The sequence below is a fragment of the Lepus europaeus genome, chromosome 12, assembly GCF_033115175.1.
Source record: "Lepus europaeus isolate LE1 chromosome 12, mLepTim1.pri, whole genome shotgun sequence".
NCBI lineage: Eukaryota > Metazoa > Chordata > Mammalia > Lagomorpha > Leporidae > Lepus > Lepus europaeus.
Window position 1 is genome coordinate 93,920,843 of NC_084838.1, and position 23,723 is coordinate 93,944,565.

At 48.7% G+C, this 23,723-nt stretch overlaps 1 protein-coding gene across 2 annotated transcripts in view; it reads left to right on the forward strand.

Moving 5' to 3' along the window:
• Positions 1–18,614: 18,614 nt before the first annotated feature.
• The window catches only part of DAPK1 (death associated protein kinase 1), a 175,343-nt gene continuing 170,234 nt past the window's right edge, over positions 18,615–23,723 (forward strand). The window contains exons 1-2 of one of the 2 annotated variants that reach the window (XM_062208524.1): positions 18,615–18,882; positions 19,659–19,828. In XM_062208524.1, the coding sequence (XP_062064508.1) occupies positions 19,767–19,828 (62 nt within the window). In that variant the 5' untranslated portion in view covers positions 18,615–18,882; positions 19,659–19,766. The remainder of the gene's footprint in view (positions 18,883–19,658; positions 19,829–23,723) is intronic. The other variant, XM_062208525.1, reaches the window with a different exon arrangement.

Genomic DNA, 23,723 nt, shown 5'->3' on the forward strand with positions numbered 1-23,723 from the left:
ATCCAATACATTCAGCGTCAATTGATAATATTTTCTCTGCTTCTTAGCAGGTGCACAGCCCATGGGGAAAGATTGCCACAATGCAGGAAGGTGCCAGAAGGCTTGCACCTTCACGAACACCTATGCATTGGTGTTCTTAGCCAAGCTTGCAGCGAGCTTTAGAAGCCAACTGATCTAATCCGGCGCTACTGGGATCTACTCTAAAAATAGGAATGTTATGTTTTATTCAAAAGCAAAAGCAGGAAGGCAGGGAAGAGGGAGTGGAGGCAGAGAGGGAAGTCCTATTGTCTGCTCTCCCTCATAGATGCTAAATTCTCTGCGTGCTCAAGTCGCTTACAGAGACTGGCATGGTATTTGCCTATGACTTAGGCACATCCTCTCACATATTTTACATCCACTCGGGATTACTCATAACACCTCGTCCAGTCTGTATAACAGCAGTCATTCTGTCTAGTTTAGGGAATAGTGACAAGAACAGAAGTCTGTACACGTTCAGGACAGATGTGAGCATCGTGGGTCCAGCTATGCAGTACATGAGGATGGATGTGGACCCCACAGAAGAGATGGAGGGCAGTTTTGACAGTTTTGCCTAAGAACATCCCAGAGTAGGACATTTTGCCGAGCCACGGGGGACTCAGCAGTCATGGGGGGTACAGTCCTGAAGAAAGTAGCACTCTGTTTCGAGAGATGAGAGAATCAAACATACGATGTTGAAGGTCATCCAGAGGAAGACGTGTTTAGGGAGAAAATCACATAAGAAGATTTCAATGGTCCAAGCAGCTTAGAGAAGAGAGATCACTGTAGACCTTACATAGCAAGGAAAGTTTTATTGGGGAAGCCAGATGTCAGCAGGAACTACAGGATGCGTAATGTTCTTAACAGAGAGTATCCAGATTTGGGAATATTCTGGAATATACTCACACAGTCATATTTTTGATAGAATGTCATCACTTACAGCTACATCTGCTTAAAGTGCTTTAGAAATAGCACACACATAAGAAGGTATCCATATGGTTATATACAGAACAATTGAGCTGAGAGATATAAAAAGTAGTTTGTGCATCTCTAGTGTTTCTTCATGTTCCTGTACAAAAAACAGGTTCCCCGAGTTAGGGAAATGTGGCACATTGAGTTCCTGCCTTGGAGAACCACCCGTACATTATCCTGTGAAAGAAAGTGCCAAGAAGAAACTGTTACACTCTTAACAATTTCCCAAGCAAATCTCCCAGAGCGCTCCTGCCGGCATGCCAAGGCACTGAACTCCATGAAGCACCGTTTAGGAAGAAGAGTGGCCCACAATAATGGGCCACAGACCTTGAGAAATGTCTGACCAGAGAAGATATGCAGATGACAAATAAACACATGGAAGGATGCTTTGCAGTCCTCCATCAACAGGGACGTGTCAGCTGAAACACCAGCAACGTAACTCTGGACACCTGTTAGGATGCTCAACACCCAGAACACCGGCATCGTCAAGTGCTGGCAAAGACGTGGAGCAACAAGAGCTCTCATTCGTTGCTGGCGGGAATGCAAAACGGTGCAGCCACTTTGGAAGAGTGTGGAGTTTTCTGAAGAATCTAAACACAGGCTCATGATGTATTGAAGCAATTGTCCTTCTTGGTATTTACTCAAAAAAAAATTGAAAATTCCTATGAAAACTCCCCACATAGCAGCTTTGCTCCTGATTGCCAAAACTTAGAAGCAACGAAGACGACCCTTGGTAAGTGACTATGTTAACTGTGGTACATCCAGACAACGGCATGGTAGACAGTGCTGCAGATGAGTGAGTTATCAGGCCACTGTGAAAAGATGTGCAACGATTCAGCTCCCTGCTATGGCCTGGGAAAGCAGTAGAAGATGGCCCAAGTCCTTTGGCCCTTGCATCCACTGGGGAGACCCAGAAGAAGCTCCTGGCTTTGGATTGGTTCAGCTCCAGCCGTTGTGGCTATTTGGAGAGTGAACTCGCAGGCGGAAGGCCTCTGACTCTTTGTCTGTAACTCGGTAACTCTTTCAAATAAATAAAATAAATCTTAAAAAAAAAGACATGGAACGATTTTAGATACGTATCACTAAGTAAAAGGCTACCAGCTTCTGTGATTCCAACCACAGGACATTTTGGAAACAATGATAAGGTCAATGGTTGCCACAGGATACAGACAAGGGAGGAGCAGATTGGTGGCTCTTGGAGGATTTTTAGGGCACTGAAAGAATTTTGTGTGACACTAAACCAGTGTCTATGAATTCATAGAATGTAGATAACAAAGCATAAAGCCAAGGGGTATGCATGGTTACATGCAGCATCAAACACCCCATACTGGAATGCAGGTTCAAGTCCCAGCTGTTCCACTTCCTATCCAGCTCCCTCCTGAGACACCTGGGAGGCAGCAGATGATGGTCCAAGTACTTACACTCCTGCCACCCACATGGGAGTGGAGTTCTTGGCTCCTGGCTTCAGCCTGGCCCAGCCCCCCTGCTGTTGCAGACACTGGGGGAGTGAACCAGTGGACAGAGGATAATCCTCTCCCCGTCTCTCCTTTTTTCTCCGTCACTCTTTTTTTCAAATAAAGAAATCTTCTTTAAGGGGAAAAAGAAGACAGAAGACTCATGTTGGCTATGGGCTCTGAGTGAAGATATGTCGGTACAGGTGCATCAGTTGTAACAAATGTACCACTGAGGCAAGGGACATTGATAATGGGGAAGAAGGAGGGGGGTTTACGCTGGGAATCTCTGTGTCTTTTGCTCAATATTGCTGTGAACCCAGAACCTGGCTGAAAAATAAAACTAATTTAAAAAACTGTTATATAATCAGGCGGGCATCACGTAGCTGGGAAGACCGGTCCATACGCACATTTTCTTTATCACTTCACCTGTTTACATCATCTGACTGGTGCAAAGCTTTGTTGAGAGAGAGAGAGAGAGAGAGAGAGAGAGAGATTTGTTTGAGACCTAGCACGCCATTTGCACAAAGCCCCACAGTGCCATGAACAAAAACCTAACTCTCCTCAACTCCAGTCTCTAGCTTGTTCTATAAGCTCCACCCTCCAGAAACTTCTTTAGCTACATCCTGGAAACTTCATAAAGATAGCTGAGCTGATAGGAACAGCAGCACGTTGCTTTTGAGAAGAGACAACAGGGGCTGGCGCTATTGCATAGTAGGTAAAGCCTCTGTCTGCGGGGTGCCAGCATCCCAGTTTGAGTTCTGGCTGCTTCACTTCCAATCCAGCTCTCTGCTATGGCCTGGGAAAGCAGTAGAAGATGGCCCAAGTCCTTGGGCCCCTGCACCCGTGTGGGAGACCCAGAAGAAGCTCCTGGCTCCTGGCTTTGGATCGGTGCAGCCCCAGCCATTGTGGCCATTTGGGGAGTGAACCAGTGGATGGAAGACTCTCTCTCTCTCTGCTTCTGCCTCTCTGTAACTCTCCCTTTCAAATACATAAATCTTAGAGAGGGGGAGAGAGAGAGAGAGAGAGAGAGAGAGAGAGAGAGAGAGAAAAAACAACAGAGGAGCCTAAAATCTAACCTACTCAAATATGACCAAAGTATACAGAAAATCGTTTTAAATTTTCTTTTATTTTTAACTAACGTAGAAAACTTGTACAATCTCATGAGATACCGTGTGATGTTTTGTACGTGTATACAGTGTGCAATGTCTAATCAGGGTGAAAATCTCTGTCTCTTCAAACACTTAGCATTTTTTTCTGGTGGACACATTCAAAATCTTTTCTGCTAGCTTTTTTTTTTTTTCTTAGAGTCCTCCACAATGCACTGTCATTATCTACAGGTATCCTACTGTGCGACAGAAGAATGGAATATTCTAGAAGGATAGAATATCCTACTGTGCAATAGAAAACCAGCAGCTTTGCTCCTATCTAACTATAACTTCTCACCCATTAATCAACCTTTCCTCATCTTTCCCTATCCACCCACCTTCTAGCAAGCACCATTAAACTCAACTTCCGTGAGGTCAACTTTTTTTGATTCCACATGGAAGCTCATGCCTTACTTGCCTTTCTGTACGTGGCTGATTTCACTGAACGAAGTGCCCTCCAGCGAATGACAAGGTTTCATCCTTTTGATGGCTGAATAGTATTCCATCGTGTGTATATGCACCACAGTTTATTTAGCCATTCATCGGTGGATGGGCACAGGTTGTTTCTCCACTTCTTGGTTATTGCTGTAATAAACACATGAATGCAGCTGCTTCTTCAATAGAATAATTTTATTTCCTTTGGGTGCATATCCAGTGGCAGGATTAGTAGATTAAGAAGTAAAAATGTTTTAAAAGCAATGAATAAAAGGTGCTCTATGGTAGTAAAGGTCTAAAAGTGCTCGAATGTATGGAGATGGTTCCGATTAAGAACATTCAATCACTAATCAATGCCGTATGAAAGTCTGGTCCACTTTTTAAACCACATACATCTGTTATTTCTCCACTGGGGCTAGAGCACTTTCACCCTAATCTTGCTTTGCAATAACAGACATTGAAAGAAGAAATTCACAGCTGAATTGCAGTGCAAGGAGGAAAATCTCATCCGTCAACAGTAGGTGAGACACACAGCTCTCGCTTGTCATGGCTTTCCCTGTTGAATTCCCACATTCTGCACGGCCTGACACTTGCCTAGCAAACTGATTTCAGTGTTTGCCTTTCATCATGTTTACATTTGATTCTTCCTTTTACGTCATTAATCATTTTCAACATTTTATGGCCGCTACCCACTTTTCCTGGTATCTGAAGTCCCTGGGAGGGAAACTAACCCCGTTCCTCTTTAAATCAGATGAAAATTGTTGATGTGACCCTGGTTCCTCTAGGGTTTTGCAGTTTTCAGCTCTGGGCTCATCTTCGGTAGAGTTTTGTTTATCTTTCCTGGTGTGCGGTGAAGATGGCTCTCTCCAGAGGAGCTCGCCAGCCCAAGGCCACCTTTTGGACTTAAGTGATTTTGGACAGAGGGGAGTGGAAATTGTAAACTGACCCCCTGAGAGGAGGAGGCCTGACTTGTAAACGGCCAGGCCTTTCTGGGAGAGCAGCTTTCTCCCAGCAATTTGTGCAGTGAGTGGATTTTTATCCAGTCTGCCTGGTTCTAAAAGTCTTTTTTTTTCTTCCCCCTCTAAGATTTATTTATTTGAAAGGCAGAGTTACAGAGAGAGAGAGAGAGAGGTCTTCGATCCACTGGTTCACGCCCCAAATGGCCGCAACAGCAGGAGCTGTGCAGATCCAAAGCCAGGAGCCAGGAGCTTCCTCCAGGTCTCCCACATGGGTGCAGGGAACCAAGGACTTGGGCCATCTTCTACTGCTTTCCCAGGCCACAGTAGAGAGCTGGATCGGAAGAGGAGCATCTGGGACTCGAACCAGTGCCCATATGGGATGCCGGCGCTTTAGACGGCGGCTTTACCCGCTACACCACAGTGCTGGCCCCTCTGAAAGTCTTGTCTCTTGGTCAGGATCTGTTTTCTCCCCAGATGCTGGAAGTTTCAAGCCTTGATCTTGTTGGATATTTAAAACCCAACTCAACTCTATTGCCAGTGCTGTCCCAGGTGTGTGTGTCTCCTGTCTTTTTTCCCCTGGTGCCGATGTGTATTTAAATATAAATGGTGCTTGTTAGTCGTTGGTATTTCTAGTGCCTCCCGGCTAGAGGGCCCTCTGGTTTTCTTGTTCACCATTCTGCCCGAACTGAAAGAGTCCTTATGGGCAGGCATTTGGCCTAGCAGCTAAGACTTCCCCTCGTATGCCTGCGTCCCCTGTTGGAGTGCCAGAGTGCAAGTCTCAGCTCTGCTGCTGGTTCCAGCTTCCTGCTCATGCAGACCCTGGGAGGCAGCAGGGGAGGGCTCACGGAGCAGGGTCCCTGCCTGCTGCACCTGTGGGAGACCAGAATAAGTTTCTGGCTTCAGCCTGGTCCAACGCTGGCAGTGCAAGCATTTGGGGCGTGAACGAGCACACGGAAGCACTCTGTCTCTTTCTGTCTCTCTCTCTCTCTCTCTCTCTGCTATTCCAATTTACAGAAACAAAACCGCCTTCTGGTCTTTGCTGTGGTTTGTGTCAGCGTCTAATTGAGCGGCTCAAGCTAGCTGGTTTTGTTATATGCCTCACTGGGCAACTTGATGAAAAATACATAAAACCATTAGAAGTTCAGGGTTCTCCCATGACCTGGAAAAAGTTATTATTTATTCTTTCTGGGAGCTTTTTTTATATTTAATAATAAATAGTATTTGTAAATAAATTGAGGATACAGCAGTGCAGGAGAAACAGTCTTGGTCAAATGTGAGATCTTCAAAAAAAATAATAAAAGCTTACTTCAAAAAGTCCGTGGGGGAGATGGAATTAAAAGGCAAGCCTGGGGTGGGCACTAGCGGCAGCTGGATAGGTGTCTGAATCTCATATTGCAGTGCCTGGGTTTGTGTCCCAGCTCAGCTTCCAAACCTGGCTTCCTGCCGCTGTGCACCCCGGGAGGTAGTAGGCCATGGTTCAAGTACTTGGGTCCCCGCCACCCATGTGGGAGAACCAGATAAAGTTCTTGGCTTCTGGATTCGGCCTGGTTGAATCCTGATTATTGCTGAGGAACCAGTGAATGGAATATTTCTCTTTCTTTTTTTTCTCTCTCTCTCCACACACACACACACACACACACACGTATGTCTGTCTTTCAAATAAAATGAAAATAAATCATAAATGAAAAATTCTTAAGGTTTATTTTAGTGTAAAAAATTTGAAAATCCATCTTTTCATAAAATATATTTACCATGAAATTTTTGAAGAGCATTTGTGTGCATGTATTTCAAAAAATTATTTTAAATGTTTATTATTTATTTATTTATTTATTTGAAAGTCAGAATTATACAGAGAGAGAGAGAGAGAGAGAGAGAGAGAGAGAGAATCTTCCATCCACTGGTTCACTCCCCAAATGGCCTCAATGGCCAGGGCTGGGCCAGGCTGAATCCAGGAGCCAGGAGCATCTTCCGGGTCTCCCATGTGGATGCAGGGGCCCAGGGACTTGGGCCATCCTCCACTGCTTTCCATGCACATTAGCAGGGAGCTGGATCAGACAGTGGAGCAGCTGGGACTGGAACCGGCACCCATATTGGATGGTGGCATTGCAGATGGCAGCTTAACCCCCTACACCATAGCGCCCACCCCTCAAAATTTTTTTAATTTAGTTTTCTATAAAATTTATGAAGCACTTTTGTAGTTGCACACACACCTATAGCAATGAAGTATTACGGTGGATACAGAAAATGAGTATTTTTCCCTTCTATTAAGCTTGGAGCACACCATAACTTTTCTGCATTTTCATAGAGGTTATCTATCTATCCATCTCTGTCTGTCTATCTATCTATCTCTGAGATGAGCCTTGGATTTTATGACACAGTTATGTTTCCTGCTATGATATATCTGATGTCAAAGCCTTGGTAAGGCGTGCAACCTGCAATTATTGCACCCATCCAGGGAAAAGTAACATCTGTTTTTTGTTGTTGTTGTTTTTTTACCATAGACTGCATTGTGCTCACATTCTCTGCAAGGTGCTTTTGTTAGAAGCAGAGTACCTACAGAGCAGACCATGCCTGTAGCTCAATCAGGACACTGAAAGGTAATTCTTCCAGAAGAAAGCCCTCCCCGTGTGCCTCCGAGTACCTAGCACCCCATTCAACAGCTTTTCGAAGGACATAAACACAGACTTGCAACACTCAAAGAGCTGACGAGGATTTAAAATGTTTCTAATGTAGTTCATAGTCAAATACCGAATCAAATTACTCCAAAGGCAAGAAACATTTTATGTATTTATTTATTATTTTAATAGAAAACTTTTATTTAATAAATGTAAATTTTGAAAGTACAACTTTCGGAATATAGCCGTTCTTCCCCCCATAACCACCCTCCCACCTGCACTCCCATACCACCTCCTACTCCCTCTCCCACCCCATTCTTCATTAAGATTCATTTTCAATTATCTTTATATACAGAAGATCAACTCTATACTGAGTAAAAATTTCAACAGTTTTCACCCACACAGACACACAAAGTATAAAGTAATGTTTGAAGGCTAGTTTTACTGTTAATTCTCATAGTACAACTCATTAAGGACAGAGGTCCTACATGGGGAGCAAGTGTACAGTGACCCCTGTTGTTGATTTAACAATTGACACTCTTATTTATGACGTCAGTAATCACCCGAGGCTCTTGTCATGAGCTGCCAAGGCTATGGAAGCCTCTTGAGTTCTCAAACTCCCACCTTATTTAGACAAGGCCATAGTCAAAGTGGAAGTTCTCTCCACCCTTCAGAGAAAGGTACCTCCTTCTCTGATGGCCCCTTCTTTCCACTGGGATCTCACAGAGATCTTTCATTTAGGTCATTTTTTGCCACAGTGTCTTGGCTTTCCATGCCTGAAAAACTCTCATGGGCTTTTTAGTTGGATCTGAATGCCGTAAGGGCTGATTCTGAGGCCAGAGTGCTGAAGAAACGTTTTTAAAAGACACATTTAAGTCATTTAACATAGATTGTTTTTTAATAGACAAAAGAGTCTAGTTAGTTAGTATTTGAAAAGTCAACCACCTAGGCACCAAGTTTGAATGGGTTTGGGCAAGGGTGTTTTTTTTTTAAGCTTTAAGAGGGTAAGGTAGAGTGAAGAGGGGGTTGTTACGAAAGAGGGTACAGGAGGTGAGAAATACATTCTTAGCAATTGTGCCTTTTCGCCTAACCGTGAGTAAGGACTGTTTGGAGAGAACTATGGGGGTAGGGATTATTTTAGAAAACTCAAGCAGGAATTGAAGAAAACCCAAGTAGATCCTTTATGAAGATTTGAAAGAAATACAAAATGTGACCACTTTGCTGGTCTGTCTGATACACCATCATTCTTTTTTTTTTTTTTTAAGATTTATTTATTTACTTGAAAGGCAGAGTTACAGAGAGGTAGAAAGAGAGAAAGAGAGAGAGAGAGAATCTTCCATCTGCTGGTTTGCTCCCCAAATGGCCACAATGGCCGGACCTTCCTCTGGGTCTCCCATGCTGGTGCAGGGGTCCGAGGATGTGGGCCATCTTCCACTGCTTTCCCAGGCCACAGAGGAGAGCTGGATAGAAAGTGGAGCAGCCAGGACTTGAACCCTCACCTATATGGGATGCCAGCACTGTAGGAGGCGGCTTTACCCCCTGTGCCACAGCGCTGGCCCCAAGCACCATCATTCTTTTTTTTTTTTTTTAAAGATTTATTTATGTACTTGAAAGTCACAGTTACACAGAGAGAGAAGGAGAAGGAGAGAGAGAGAGAGAGAGAGAGAGAGAGAGAGAGAGAGAGAGGTGTCTTCTATCCGCTGGTTCACTCCCCAGTTGGCCGCAAAGGTCAGAGCTGTGCTGATCTGAAGCCAGGAGTCAGGAGCTTCTCCCAGGTCTCCCTTGCTGGAGCAGGGGCCCAAGGACTTGGGCCATCTTCTACTGCTTTCCCAGGCCTTAGCAGAGAACTGGACGGGAAGAGAAGCAGCCGGGACCCGAACCAGCACCCATATGGGATGCCGGCATTGCAGGTGGTGGTTTTACCTGCTTTAGTACAGCACCGGCCCCAAGCACCATCATTCTTATGGGTCAACAAATACTGCAATGAATGCATGAGCATTCAACTATTAGAGGTACTTTGTAACCAGAGGTGTCATAAATCCAGTTTACTGTCTTTGAGGAGGTACTTCTTTTCTTTTTTCTTTTTTACTGTTTGAAGACAAGTTTTACCATTAATTTGGATAGTACAACACATTAAGGACAGAGGTCCTACATGGGGAGCAGGTGCACAGTGACTCCCGTTGTTGATTTAATAATTGACACTCTTATTTATGATGTCAGTGATCACCCGAGGCTCTTGTCATGAGCTGCCAAGGCTGTGGATGGAGGATTAGCCTGTTGAGCCACGGTGCCGGCCCATCACCTCAACATTTCTTAAAAGCGAGAGAAAAGGGCAGGAGACACGAAAACAACAAATCGGAAATCGCATCACTTGCTTTGTTAGAATTTCTCGTGAAAGAGTGTGTCTGCACTTCGCAAGGTTACAGAAGCTGAAAACAGCGATTTTACAGGTGTGTAAATTCAGAGTTCTTGGTACGGGAAGACAGCATCGACCTGGGCAAAGACTATTGCTCTATTTGCAAATCTTCAAACTGACAGAAGCTTTCGGGAAAATGGATGGCAAGTTTGTCTTTTTGAAAAACAATGTTTCTACCAATGCGATCGCCGTGCCATGAATAAGACTGCAAATCACTTGTCTGGCTTGAATAATGGGACTTTTATTTCATAAAATCATGCCGAGAACCCGAGAGGCTTCTATTGATACTGAATCTTCTTTAATATTTAATACCTATGCAGCAAAAAAAAAAAAAAAAAAAAAAAGAGGGGGGGAATTTTGATACTGACTGAAAATATTTTTCCCACAATTTTTTGCTGAAAGGAAAATAAATAGGAATTGATGGTGTGAAGTCTGGTGGTTTTAAAGAGGTTCGTTAGTCCCTAGCATGGGAGGCAAAATTAGAAGCAATAAAAAAATCCCATGGAGCTGCATTCACTTAATCAGCGTGGACGCACGTTCAGACTGATCAGCAGTTACAACTGGCGCATCCAGTTCTAATGGGTGGGTGCACACCGGCCGGCCTCCTTGGAGTGACTTGCTTTTCAGACTGCTTGGACAGTTGCTTGACAAAACAAAAAGGAACTCCCCTGACTGTCCCTTTCTTTTCCTTCTCAACTATTCTCACGGAGAAACTTCAGCGATCTGGTGGCTGGTGAACGACACTAAAATTCCAATCACAGGACAGTCCAATGGAGAGAAAAATAAACCCATGTAGGGGCTGGCGCTGTGGCGTAGTGGGTAAAGCCACTGCCTGCAGTGCCCATATCACATATGGGCGCTGGTTTGAGACCCAGCTGCTCTGCTTATGATCCAGCTCTCTGCTGTGGCCTGGGAAAACAGTGGAAGATGGTCCAAGTCCCTGGGACCCTACACCCACCCCGTGAGAGACCCGGAAGAAGTTCTTGACTCCTGACTTTGGATTGGTGCAGCTCCGGCCGTTGCAGCCAACTGGGAAGTAAACCAGCAGATGGAAGACCTTTCTCTCTTTTTCTCTCTCTCTCCCTCTCTCTCTCCTGTAACTCTGACTTTCAAATAAAATAAATAAATCTTTTTTAAAAAAGTATGACTGTATATGAAAGCGAACATTTACATAGCCCAGTAGAACGAGGGAAGTGGCCATCAGCTGGAGGTGGCTCTGTGTACACTGGCTGGTACACCTGACCCTCACCCTGGGCCTCCCGTTTCATAGATGTGTTAAGTACTACCAATCTTTGCCTCAGGGGGTGTCGGAACCTAAAAGAAACAGGTTGAAGCATAAAGGACATTAGGCTACAGGCAAAAGAAAACCCATAACCTCAGATGCTTATAATCTCCTCAGCCTTGCAGGCACTGGCCAGTGATTTTATTTATGCTTCACTTGTTTTTTTTTTTTACAAAGGATGTATTGCATTCATGATAAATGAAAATTGGAAGGAAACCCAGGGAGAGGCCAGGGAAAGGCACAAAAGCGGAACAGGCAAAATGCACACCACGGGACTTTGAACCTTGGTCTGAAATTCCCTGTTCAGAAGGCCAGGCTGGTCAGGAGAGTCTTCTCTTCTTAAAACATGGGCCCAGCGCCGTGGCTCACTTGGTTAATCCTCTGCCTGCAGCGCCAGCATCCCATATGGGTGCCGGGTTCTAGTCTCGGTTGCTCCTCTTCCAGTTCAGCTCTCTGCTGTGGGCCAGGAGGGCAGTGGAGGATGGCCCAAGTGCTTGGGCCCCTGCACCTGCATGGGAGACCAGAAGGAAGAACCTGGATCCTGGCTTCGATTCAGCGCAGTGCGCCGGCTATCACGGCCATTTGAGGGGTGAACTAATGGAAGGAAGACCTTTTTCTCTGTCTCTCTCTCTCTCTCACTGTCTATAACTCTACCTGTCAAATAAAACAACAACAGCAACAAAAAAGCCATGCATTGAGGGGCTGGCACTGAGCATTGCAGGTAAAGCTGCCGCCTGCAGGGTCGGCATCCCATATGAGTGCTGGTTCAAGTCCCGGCTGCTCCACTTCCCATCCAGCTCTCTGCTATGGCCTGGGAAAGCAGTAGAAGATGGCCCAAGTCCTTGGGTCCCTTTACCCGTGTGGGAGACCCAGAAGAAGCTCCTGACTCCTGGCTTCAGATCGGCACAGCTCCAGCCATTGCAGCCATGTGGGGAGTGAACCAGCAGATGGATGACCTCTCTCTCTCTCTCTCCTCTCTCTCTCTGCACCTGCCTCTGCCTCTCTGTAACTCTGCCTTTCAAATACATAAATAAATATTTAAAAGAAAAATGACTCTGTCCTTTCCCTCACATATCGAAGTACCAAGCCCTGTGACTTCTGCCTCCTTGAAGCATTTCATTGTCGTTCTCCACCCAGCATTTCCAAGGATGCTCCGAATTAACACTAACTGACCTTGGGCGTCCCTCAGAGTGAAGACCTAAGTGCTGAACGCCGTGGACAGGACCTTCAGGCTCTGCCCTGGTTTCCCTCTCTCCTCCTACCCGATGGGAAAGACCCTTCACCTTTCCAAGCTCACTTCTCCCCACTTCACCGTCTGGGGAAAGGCTTCATACAGGGCCCTGAATGCGCCATGTGCTTCTCATGGTGCAGGATTTGAGCTTCTTTGTTTTTCTTGCTCTAAACAACCCCCTCTCCCAGTCCTACTGCCCCATGACCCACTCCCCATCATCCACTCTTGGATTCTGATTCCTCTGAAATCTACTTGCAACATCTTCATTTGCTGTCAGCTCATCTAACAACGTCCCTAAAAGCTTACCTCCACCCTCCACGCTGGCTCTTACCTTCAGTAGCTGCTATCCCTGTGTCTCCTTGCCTGAGAGTCATCTCTCCTGACACTATCCATCAGGTCCTCCAGGAAAAGGAGGGCATTCTCAAACTAGGATGATTCAAAGAGGGGAGGGAGAGGGGCCGGGGAACCACAGGGGAGGGAGCAGGAACCCGGGGGATTAACAGTGGAGCTGGCAACAACCCTAGGTTGCAAGGCAGAGAGAGTGGCTACCAAAAACTAGAATGAGAAAACATGTAGAACAGGCAACCTGGAAGCAGCAATGACCTTGGTGTGCAGGAAGAAAGCAGAGGGAAGCCTTCCTGGCCTTGCTCTCCTCCCTTGCCCATTGCCTGGCAGCCAGAGGACAAGGATCAAGTTCAAATAATCTAAAGTTCAGCCTCCTGACCTAGGAGGGCAGAGAGCACTACAGGGTAGACCTAGAGGAGCAAATGGATTAGACCTGGCACGATCTCATGTCTGTTCCATCAGACCAGGGGGATGAGGGCAGAGGCTGTGTCTCACATCTGCAAGCCTCCCGTCTGGAATGACCGGACACACTCAAGAGGCGTCTGTGGATTGAACCCGTGGATTCGGTAAATGAAGCATTCTTGGAGGACCGTGGCTTCTGAGCTTGCCACAGGCTTTCTGGACTCCTAGGCAACACGAGGAACAGAAGGCTTTACAATCTCCATTGTCTGCTATAAGGAAGCATCATGCGATGAGCCGGGGAGCCTCCTCTTAGCACTCAAGGCTGGGAGGAGCTGGAAAGTACCTCCACTCAACGGAATAACAGACAACATCTTTAATAGTGAAACCGTGGGGGCGGAGACATTCTGCATGTGGGCCGTTTAGAACATTAGCCCTTGATAAAACCAAAGTCGTGTCATTCAAAAGGAACCTAGCCCAGCGCATCCCATATCAGTGTGCCTGAGTCTGAGGCCAAGTTCCGGCTCCTGATTCTCCCTTCCTGCTAACGCAGACCCTGCAAGGCAGCCGTGATGGCTCAAGTTCATTGGCTTGAGACCTGGAGTAGGTTCCCAGCCGCCAGCTTTATCCTGGTCCAGTGTCACCAGTTGTGAGTGTTTAAGGAGTGGGCCAGCGGATGGGAGCCCTCTCTAACTCTAAAAAGAAAAGCAAAAAACCAAAAAATACCCACAAGTGTTTAGTGGGTAGTATAAACTGTTTTTCTTTAAAAAGTAAACTAAAGGTGAGTCCATTTTGAGTGAGCTGAGAACATCTGCCAATAATTAAAAACAAAGTTTAAGCCTTAGAGGTCAAATCAGACCCCTTAAGTGGTCCTCCTGGGGTGGGGGCGTTTCCTCTCCAGACTCTCACTTCTCTTGTCAGCCAGGAGAGGAAGAGGAGCTCTTGAGATCTCCCCCTGCACGACCACAGATCTGTGGGATGGCAGAGACCTTGGTCTCTCAGTGGCCACTGGGTAGCCCAGTTCTCTCACTAGGACTTGCAGACTTCATGCTGAGGGCAAGAGAAACCCATCTTTACCACTGAGATACGATGGGTTTTATAGCAAGCTATTTTACCATAATAGAGCTATAAGAGAATGTCTCCAAATCCCCATCTAGGATTGTTTTAAATGCTCATAATCAATAATCTACTTCAAGAATGTCCTTTGCAGCTGAAATCTCATAAACTGAGAATTTTTCTGTTGCTGTCTTTTATTGGAGAGATGTCCTGAGGAGCCCCTTGGCTTGGAACACGACAGGAAACAAACATGCAACATTCTGTTGTGTTTTCTAATCTATAAAACCCCAGTTCATGCATTATCTCTTCAGATTTTCCCAAAAACAACCGGAGGAACATGGAAGCATCAATTATTGTCCCCATTTTTGCAGGTGCTAAAATTCAGTGTAAGAATGCTAAATATAAAGTGGAAATAACAATTAACAATCAAGCAAGAGAATAATTTAATCTTCCTGGAACCTGGGGTGTAAGTTGCATTTTATTAACTTTTCTTTCTTATAAATTAATCTATTGCCGTGACCTTGAACAGTAACTGTCACTTATTTTGCTCGCAGAACTTGGCGTAGGAGGGTGGAGGCTTGGGTGAGGGTGGACAGCCAGCTTCCTCGGGCATCTCCTGTTCTTTATGTGGTCTCTCCTCATTTCTTTCCAGGACACCCCTAGAATAACCGTAGCAGCTGAAGGATTTATAGTGAGGGCTTAGAGAGGAGAGAGAAAGAAAGACTCCTAACATCCAGGCTTGGAGGCAAAGTGCTGGGTGCAGGGGTTAAGAAAGCATTTTTTTCCGAGTGCTTGGTTCAAATCCCGGCTCCAGCTTCCTGCTAAATTCACACCCTGGGAGGCAAGGTGATGGCTCATGAACTTGGGTCCCTGCCACTCACTTGGGAGACCTGGATTAAGTTCTAGGTTCCCAGGAACGTCGGGAGTAAACTACTGGATGATTCTTTCTCTCTCTCTCTCTCCCTCTCTCTCTCACCTGCATTGAATTCTAGGGGCCCAGGTATTTGGGGGAATGAACCAGTGGATGGGCTCTCTTTTAAATAAATTAAATAAATAAATAAATAAGTTAAAAATTAAAGAGATCTAACCTTGGAACGAACTTACATTGTGTCATTATCACCATGCGTTTTTTTTTTTTTTAAAAAAAACAACATGATTTATTTATTTATTTGAAAGGCAGAGTTACAGAGGCAGAGGCAGAGAGAGATCTTCAATTCACTGGTTCACTCCCCAAATGGCTGGAACGGCCAGAGCCAGGAGCCAGGAGCTTCATCCCCAGGTCTCCCTCATGGGCGCAGGGGCCCAAGCACTTGGGCCATCTTCTACTGCTTTCCCAGGTACATTAGCAGAGAGCTGGATTGGAAGATGAACATCCAGAACTCAAACCAGTGCCCATATGGGAATCTTTACCCACTAAGACACAGTGCCACCGCCTCCCCCCACCCTCCGCCATGTCTTTTTATTTTTATTTATTTATTTATTTTTTTGACAGCAGAGTGGACAGTGAGAGAGAGAGAGACAGAGAGAAAGGTCTTCCTTTTGCCGTTGGTTCACCCTCCAATGGCTGCTGCAGGTGGCATTCTGCGGCCGGCGCACCGCGCTGATCCGAAGGCAGGAAGCCAGGTGCTTCTCCTGGTCTCCCATGAGTCTCCCATGTGGGTGCAGGGCACTCCCGGGCCACAGCAGAGAGCTGGCCTGGAAGAGGGGCAACCGGGACAGAATCCGGCATCCCGACCAGGACTAGAACCCGGGGTGCCAGAGCTGCAGGTGGAGGATTAGCCTATTGAGCCACGGCGCCGGCCCATGTCTTCTAGAAGCAAGGGCTAGCATCAGTGTGTATTCATGGGAAAGGAGTGGGACTCCACCTCTTGAATGCAGGGGTGTAAAAGAATTTGAAAGGGAGAGAACGGTATCTTCCACCCATGTTTTACTCCCCAAATAGCTGCAACAGCTGGGGCTGTGCCAGGCTGAAGCCAGGAGCTAGAAACTTCATCCAGGTCTTTCACGTAGTAGGCAGGCACTCAAGTACTTGGGGCCATCTTCTGCTGCCTTCCCAGGCGCATTAGCAGGGAGCTGGGTGGCAAAGTGGAGCCGCTGGAACTCTAAGGCACACTCCAATGTGGAAATACAGGCAACCCAAGCCAGGGCTTAACCCGCTGTGCCGCAACGTCCACTGAGGGCAGGGCACATTCCTAAATGACCACATTTCCCCCCTCTGAAGCGCTTGCCTAAATTAGGGCACACAGGACGCTCGGGCTCACAAGTCATCCAAGTTCATGGCAGCTGTCAGCCAGTCCCACTGATATTAACTTTAATTCTGTGACTCCAAATTCCACTCTGTTTTGCACTCCTTCAGAAAATGTCCTTTTGAGTTAGTGAGGGAAGACTGAACAGCCTGCAAATAGATTCAATCCTTTCAATTGCCTTGGGAAGCATATTTATTATTATTATTATTATTTGCAGGAAAAGCAGTATCCAGAAATCAGCCATCTGCAAGAATGTTTCAAATCTCTCCTAAACATTTGCTTGTAACTTTCCCTCTCCACAGATGCCTCCATTTGTATTTCTCCCAGATGAGTCACCTTTCTGCTGTTATTTTTGACCGTGTTTCTCACCTCTCAGGATTGTTCTGTATTATCTCAACCCTACTGCTTAGGTTAATACCGGTGCCCAAGCTGGAGCCTTTGGGACTCATTTATCAGCATTGCACGCTCTCAGGGCGGGGGCCATTAAATGGACTGTTCCTTAAGACCAGGAGCTCACATTAGGCAGTTGTTTTTTTTGTTTGTTTGTTTTGTTTTTTTGAAGTTGCGAAAAACCTCTATAGTTGAAACTTTCTGCTGAACCAAAGAGGGCTTGACCCGTCCTATTTTAGAACGTGTGGGGACTGGAATACTACTGTTGATGGCAAATCCCAGAGGCTCACCCATCAAGTTTTGCTATTCCAGGCAATAACGCGGATTTCTCTCTAGCTTTTCTGCACTTGGGATTTCCATCCATCCTGCCTTCGCCCCCCTCCCCTCAAAGGCCTGGGTAAAGCAAATGGCTAAGGACCCTGAGAGGAGATGGGGTCTCTGAGTAGAACCCTACAGTTTCTTCAGAAATGTTACGCAAGCCACAGAAGTGGCAGCCACATTTCTAAAAAGGAAAAAAGAAACGTAAAATTAATTTTCGCACGATATTCTATTTAACGCAATATAACCCAAACAGGGAAGTGGCAGCCACATTTTTAAAAAGGAAAAAAGAAATGTAAAATTATTTTCCACACGATATTCTATTTAATGCAATATATCCTAAACAGAAAGACACTTCAAAAAGTTCACTGAAAATGGAATTTAAAACTAAGTTTATTTTGGTCAAGAAAAAATTGAAAATCACGCATACTTCAGGAAGTTTACGTACATGTATTATGAAACAACCACACTTCATGAAGTTTTAAAATTGGTATTACGAAAAACCTAGGCATGGATTTCAAAACACGTGGCACCCAGATTAACTTACCTTTTAATTCAGTTTTCCCATGAACTTTGTGAAGTACATTTAAACACTCTCAAGTGAACAAGTATCTACTACAAAAATACTCAAGAAATGGTTTCCATTCCTACTTCTGTTCTAATTCCCCGAGTCTCACCGGGCACTAGCTACATTTGAAACCATCCGCAGCCAACACCGTACCGGACAGCACAAGTCAACTCCCCGAGTCTTTGTTCCAGTGGGCTTCGAGGGTTGCAAACGTCCTTACCTTGGGACGCCAGCCCCAGACACCTGCTGCTGCTGGAGCCAGCCCAGGTCGCGCCGCCCGCCCTGCCCCCTCACTCTTCATCCCGCCGACCTGTTTGGTTGTCAACACAGAACTGCCTTCTCCCAAACGACCTTTATCATCCACCTCTGCACCACCCCGTAGGCTGCACGAGAGCAGAGATTTTCCAAAACCTGTTTGGTTCTCCGCGGTTCCACCCTCCCCTCGACTCCCACCCCGGTCCCGAGTGGGGCACCAGGCCTGGCGCACACACACACGCGCGCGCGCGCGCACACACACACACACAGGTACCCCGGATAGAGGCATCGCGTGGCTCCATTGCGCGCGCTGTCACGGGCGGGGTGCGCCCTCCCCCGCCGGCGTGGGCGTGGGGCGAGTGGGTGTGTGCGGGGTGTGCGCGGTAGAGCGCGCCCGCGAGCCGCGAGCGCCGAGCGCCCGGCGCCGGGCGGGGAGGAGCTGCGAGCGCCGCGCGCACCCCGCAGCGCCGGCCGGCGGGGCAGCTCGGAGGTGGGTGGGCCGCGCCGCCAGTCCGCCCGCGGGGTCCCCATTGGCCGCCTCCTCCCGGAAGGCGGCGAGGAGCCTGGAGGCTGCTCCGGACGGAGCCCGAGAGCTGGGGAGACGTCGTTCCCGCCGCCGAGGGCGCACGGCGACCCTCGCGGCCCGCGGGGTCTGGAGGCGGCGCCGGGGCGTCCGCGCCCCCCGCCCGCTCCCGCCGCCGCCCAGCTGGTCTCGGGCGCGGTGCCTGTGGTCGGCCTCCGACAGCGCTCCGGAGAGATCCGCGGAGTCCTGGGCGCCCGGGTGAGTGTGGCCGCGCGAGGCTGCCCGGTCCCCCCCCCCCCCCGGGGGCCCCCGCCGCCAGCTAGCTTTTCCTTTCGCAGGCGCCGCGCCGCGAGGTTTGCCCGGGCAGCGCCTAGGAGGCCTAGGAGACAGACGGGGGGAGAAGTGGGGTCGCAGCCGGGGAGGCGCCCGGAGCCCCACGGGCCGAGTCGAAACAGGTGGCGCGGGTCTGGCCGGGTGCTTTGTGTCGCGGCACGGGGGACCGCGCCTTCCTCGGCCGCTCCCTTCTCTGCCTTGCTCCCCCGGGCGGCCGCACGCCGGGTCGGCCGGGTAACGGGGAGGGAGTCGCCTGGAATGTGCCTCTGGGGACTGCTTGGCGGAGGGGAGGTGAGGGGGTGGCCGCAGAGCCGAGCGGTGGCGGCGCGGGGGCGCCCCGCAGCAGCAGGCCGGCGAGGGATGCTTCCAGCGCGGCGCGCGCCGCCGGGGCGAAGGCTTCATTCTTCCGCGGCGCCCCTGGAGGTGGGATTGGGGTGGGCGTGCGTGCGTGCGCGCCGAGAAAGGGAGAGGCCAGGCACTTCCGGAGTCTGTTCCGATCGGCGCCCACCGCCCAGCGTCTGGGGTGTGGGGGGGGGCTTGGCCCCTCGGGTGTGGGGCGCACGCCGGCGTCGCGATGCCTGGGGTGGGGGGCGTCCCTGGCCCGGGTGTAACAAAGGGTGCGCGCCCCTCCGCCCCGCGGGGACACCGGGTTGGTGGGGGCTGCCTTCTTGGGGTTGTCATTTTTCTCTTGTGTGTTTAAGGACTGGAGGCCGATGCATGAGGGGCCCACGGAGGCGCGGGAGCCGTGGTGATGGTTCGGACAGCGGAGCTGAAGCGCGCCGGGCGTCGGTGAGGCGAGACGGGTTATCATGACCGTGTTCAGGCAGGAGAACGTGGATGATTTCTACGACACCGGCGAGGAACTTGGCAGGTACGCACGGTGCCGGGCTGTGGGAATGGATCCGGTGGAAGGAGGGCGGGGTGGGGTGGGGGGCGTGGGGAGACCCAGGCCCCTCCAGTAGATACACGGGGTACAGAGAAGAGATTCAAACCCGGCGAGCGCCCGGGAACCAGAAAGAACCGCCTGACCACAGCTCCTGGGGGTGAGGGTGTAGTCGTTTTGGGTGAGCAGGAGTCCTGGGCTAGAGCCACGCGCGGGGGTCTGCGCTCTGCCACGGCCCGGACGTGGATCTGGTGGCCGCCGGGGCCAGCGATGTAAACAGAAAGTGGGGATACCTGATGGGCTTTGGCCGAGGTGGGACTCTTCCCCCCTGTTCCTGGGTCTTCGCCGTCGCAGGTGCAGGTACTGGGGCGCGGGGTGGGAGGGGGTAGGTCCGAAGTGGAGAGTGGCCAGCGGTGGACGTGGGGCTTGGATTTTGGAACTGCTTTCAGCCGGGGTTTTAATTACCCCGTTGATGTGGGTGGCTGCGTTGGTTTCGTTTACCATGTTAAATTTTTAATAGCTCCATGAGGGGCTAATGTGGCTGCCTGGATTCGGGTCACGCTGGCCTGGCTGCTGGGCGCTGTGATTCTCAGTGGGATATCTTTCAGTTTCTAGGTGAACAGAGTGGCTTCTTTAGGGAGTGTCCCAGAGCTGTTTGCTCTGGGTGCTGGGCAGTGGGGAGCTCTGCAGAAAATTCGGGTTTCCTAGCCAGAGTTAAAACTCCGCTTGACTTCGAATTTGGCTGTGGCGCATTTAGCCTTGCAAGTGAACTAGGCAAAAGGATCCTAAAACAAACAGAAAAGTACGTATTTACTTAGTATGTGTGTATGGGTATTTGTATTTTTCCACACGCACCTGATGTGCTGATAAAAATCTTCCTTTTTCCTCTTGAAGAGAAAAACTCAAAAACACCCACACCCTGGATTACCTAATGAGAATTACGAAAGCTGCGCATAGCTAAAATTTTGGAAAAGTCCAGCGGTCATGCAGAAGGAAAGCAATGTTTTAAAGCTACTGTAGTGGGGGTATTTCTCTATATCTTTAGTATTGACTCAAAACGTTCATGGGAGCGCATGTTTAGGGGAAGCCTAGTACATGGGGCTTTCGTGAATAAAAAGGAAAGTTCTCAACAAATCACATTTCATGGATATATCTAAGTTTAAGGGAGTGCGGTCGAAATGAGTAGTTTAACTGGATTTGAATCGCTTTATTTCTGTGGTTGCCAGCAAGATGAGTGGTACATGGAGTTTTCCTTTGGGACTAGGAGGAAGACTGTATTTCGATTCTATCTGTGGAGTGTGGCTTGATGATATAAACGCTGTAACAAAGAGGTGATTGCAATTAGGCGAGGTGATTGTTTTATGGATTCACTGTATCGACCTTATGTTCATTAAGATATTTTGTAAAGTTCTGTGTTATGAGAAGGCAGCAGAAATAGGCCTCTTGTAGCTGGCGAGGGTGGTTTGTGATGGGGCTTGTGTAGGCGAGATGAGGGAGATGTATTGCTCACTTGTCACTAGCACTCTGCTTCCTTTGATTTTGGCCCTGTGTACGTTTCTGTGTATAACTTTTCTCCACACTGTGCAAGACTAATTGGCAAGTTGTTTACTAAATCATTTATGTGATCTAGGAATTGAAAGAAGTGCTTCAAAAAAACTGGGAGTTGGGAATTTTTTAAGAATAAATTATGCACACCCATCTATCTTGTGTAGCTATCATGTTTGCCAAAAAGTGGGACAAATGGATAATTTCCTTTGAAGATTTTTTTTTTCCAGTCCTGTGATTTTTAAGTCTGCCTTCTGAAAACAAGGAACATGCAGAAAAGATGCTGCTTGAATGATGTCATGTGTCATGGAGGACAGATTGGCAGCAGACCAGGAGCTCGGTGGCTGAGAGATGGAAATGGACAGATACTTGCCCATTTGGACTTGCTGAGTTGTGAACAGGGAGTGGCAGAGAAACAGAAGAGAGAGAGGGAATCTTCCATCCACTGGTTCACTCCCCAGACGGCCCCAATAGCCAGGGCAGGGCCAGGCCAAAGCCAGAAGCCAGGAGCTTCTTCCAGGTCTCCCACATGGGTAGTAGGGGCCCAAGCACTCAGGCCATCCTCTGCTGCTTTCCCAGACCATTAGCAGGGAGCTGGATCAGCAGTGGAGCAGCCAGGACACGAACCAGCACCTGTATAGGATGCTGGCATTGCAGGCGGTGACTTTACTGGCTACACCACAACTCTGGCCACTAGGATGATGCTTTTTTTTTTTTAAGAATTATTTATTTGGGCTGGCACCGTGGCTCAGTAGGCTAATCCTCCGCCTGCGGCGCAGGCACACTGGATTCTAGTCCCGGTCGGGGCGCCGGATTCTGTCCCGGTTGCCCCTCTTCCTGGCCAGCTCTCTGCTATGGCCCGGGAGTGCAGTGGAGGATGGCCCAAGTTCTTGGGCCCTGCACCCCGTGGGAGACCAGGAGAAGCACCTGGCTCCTGGCTTCGGATCAGCGCGATGCGCCGGCCGCAGCGCACCGGCTGCGGTGGCCATTGGAGGGTGAACCAACGGCAAAAGGAAGACCTTCCTCTCTGTCTCTCTCTCTCACTGTCCAATCTGCCTGTCAAAAAAAAAAAAAAAAAGATTTATTTATTTGAAAGGCAGAGTCACAGAGGCAGAGAGAGAGAGAGAGAGAGAGAGGTCTTCTATCTGCTGGTTCACTCCCCAAGTGGCTTCAACAGCCGGAGCTGGGCCAGTCCGAAGCCAGGAGCTCCTTCTGGGTCTCCCACGTGGGTGCAGGGATCCAAGGACTTGGGCCATCTTCTACTGCTTTCCCAGGCCATAGCAGAGAGCTGGATTGGAAATGGAGCAGCCGAGACTCGAACCGGCGCCCAATGATGGGTTTTTAAGGAAGGAGAATGCTGTGTGTTATTGGACTTTAGGAAAACTTAGGGGAGTAATATGTACAAAATGTGTGTATGTGTGTGTGTGTGTGTGTGTGAGTCTGTGCATACTGCCCAGGACTTCTGTAAAAGCTGTCAGCTCGCAAGAACTTTATAAAGCATTGTGACAGTTGCAGCAGAGAGAGGGGACACCACTGGACAGACACGCTGCTCCAAAACCCAAATCAGCCGCTTGCTCGCTTTGTAAGCTTGAACAGGAGGTCACGTGGCCCCCTCTGACCTGAGGGTCTTCACCTCTACAGTTTTGAAAATCAAATCATCTAACACATGGAGAGTATTCCAACAGTACTGTAGAGTCAAATACAGGTGCTGTTGTAGGACTGGCCAAGACATGTGGGTGTCCCAGGCAGGCTGATAAGCTGGCCTGCATCTCAGTGTTCTGTGTCTGGGTACCAGCTGTTGGGGGGGCCGGCCCCTTACTGGATAGCACATGGCCTGGCCATCCTGGTTCTGGGAGATGCAGCCCTAGCCTTGAGTGGCCATTTGCTCCCAGCAGGAAGAAGCCTCTGCATTGAACAGGGCCCGTGTTCTCTGGAGGATGTGGGGTGACCTCGGATTTTGGCGCCAGGAGCCCCTGCGTGGCCTCCCCATCTGTGGAGGAGGCTGAACCAGGAGCTGCTTGTGTCGCATGTTGTCGTCGCTGGGAATTCTTGTGCCTGCGGTTTTCTTCATCTGCTGTCGTCCTGGGTCGCTCTGCCAAGTGCCCCAAGATGCCCTCTCTCCTTCCTTATCAATTAGAACTCTGGGCAACTGTGCCCAGCCCGCCCCACCACGTGGCTCTGGTTACAGCCTTGGCTGTCATTCAGCCTGACCTGGGAGCTTCTTGGGCACCTCTCAGTACAGGGCCTTTCCAGCCCCTGCCTCTGACCTTACGTGATCTTAAGACCCAAGTCCCATTTCCCTAATAAGGCCCTCCACCACCATCACTGCCCAGCAGGA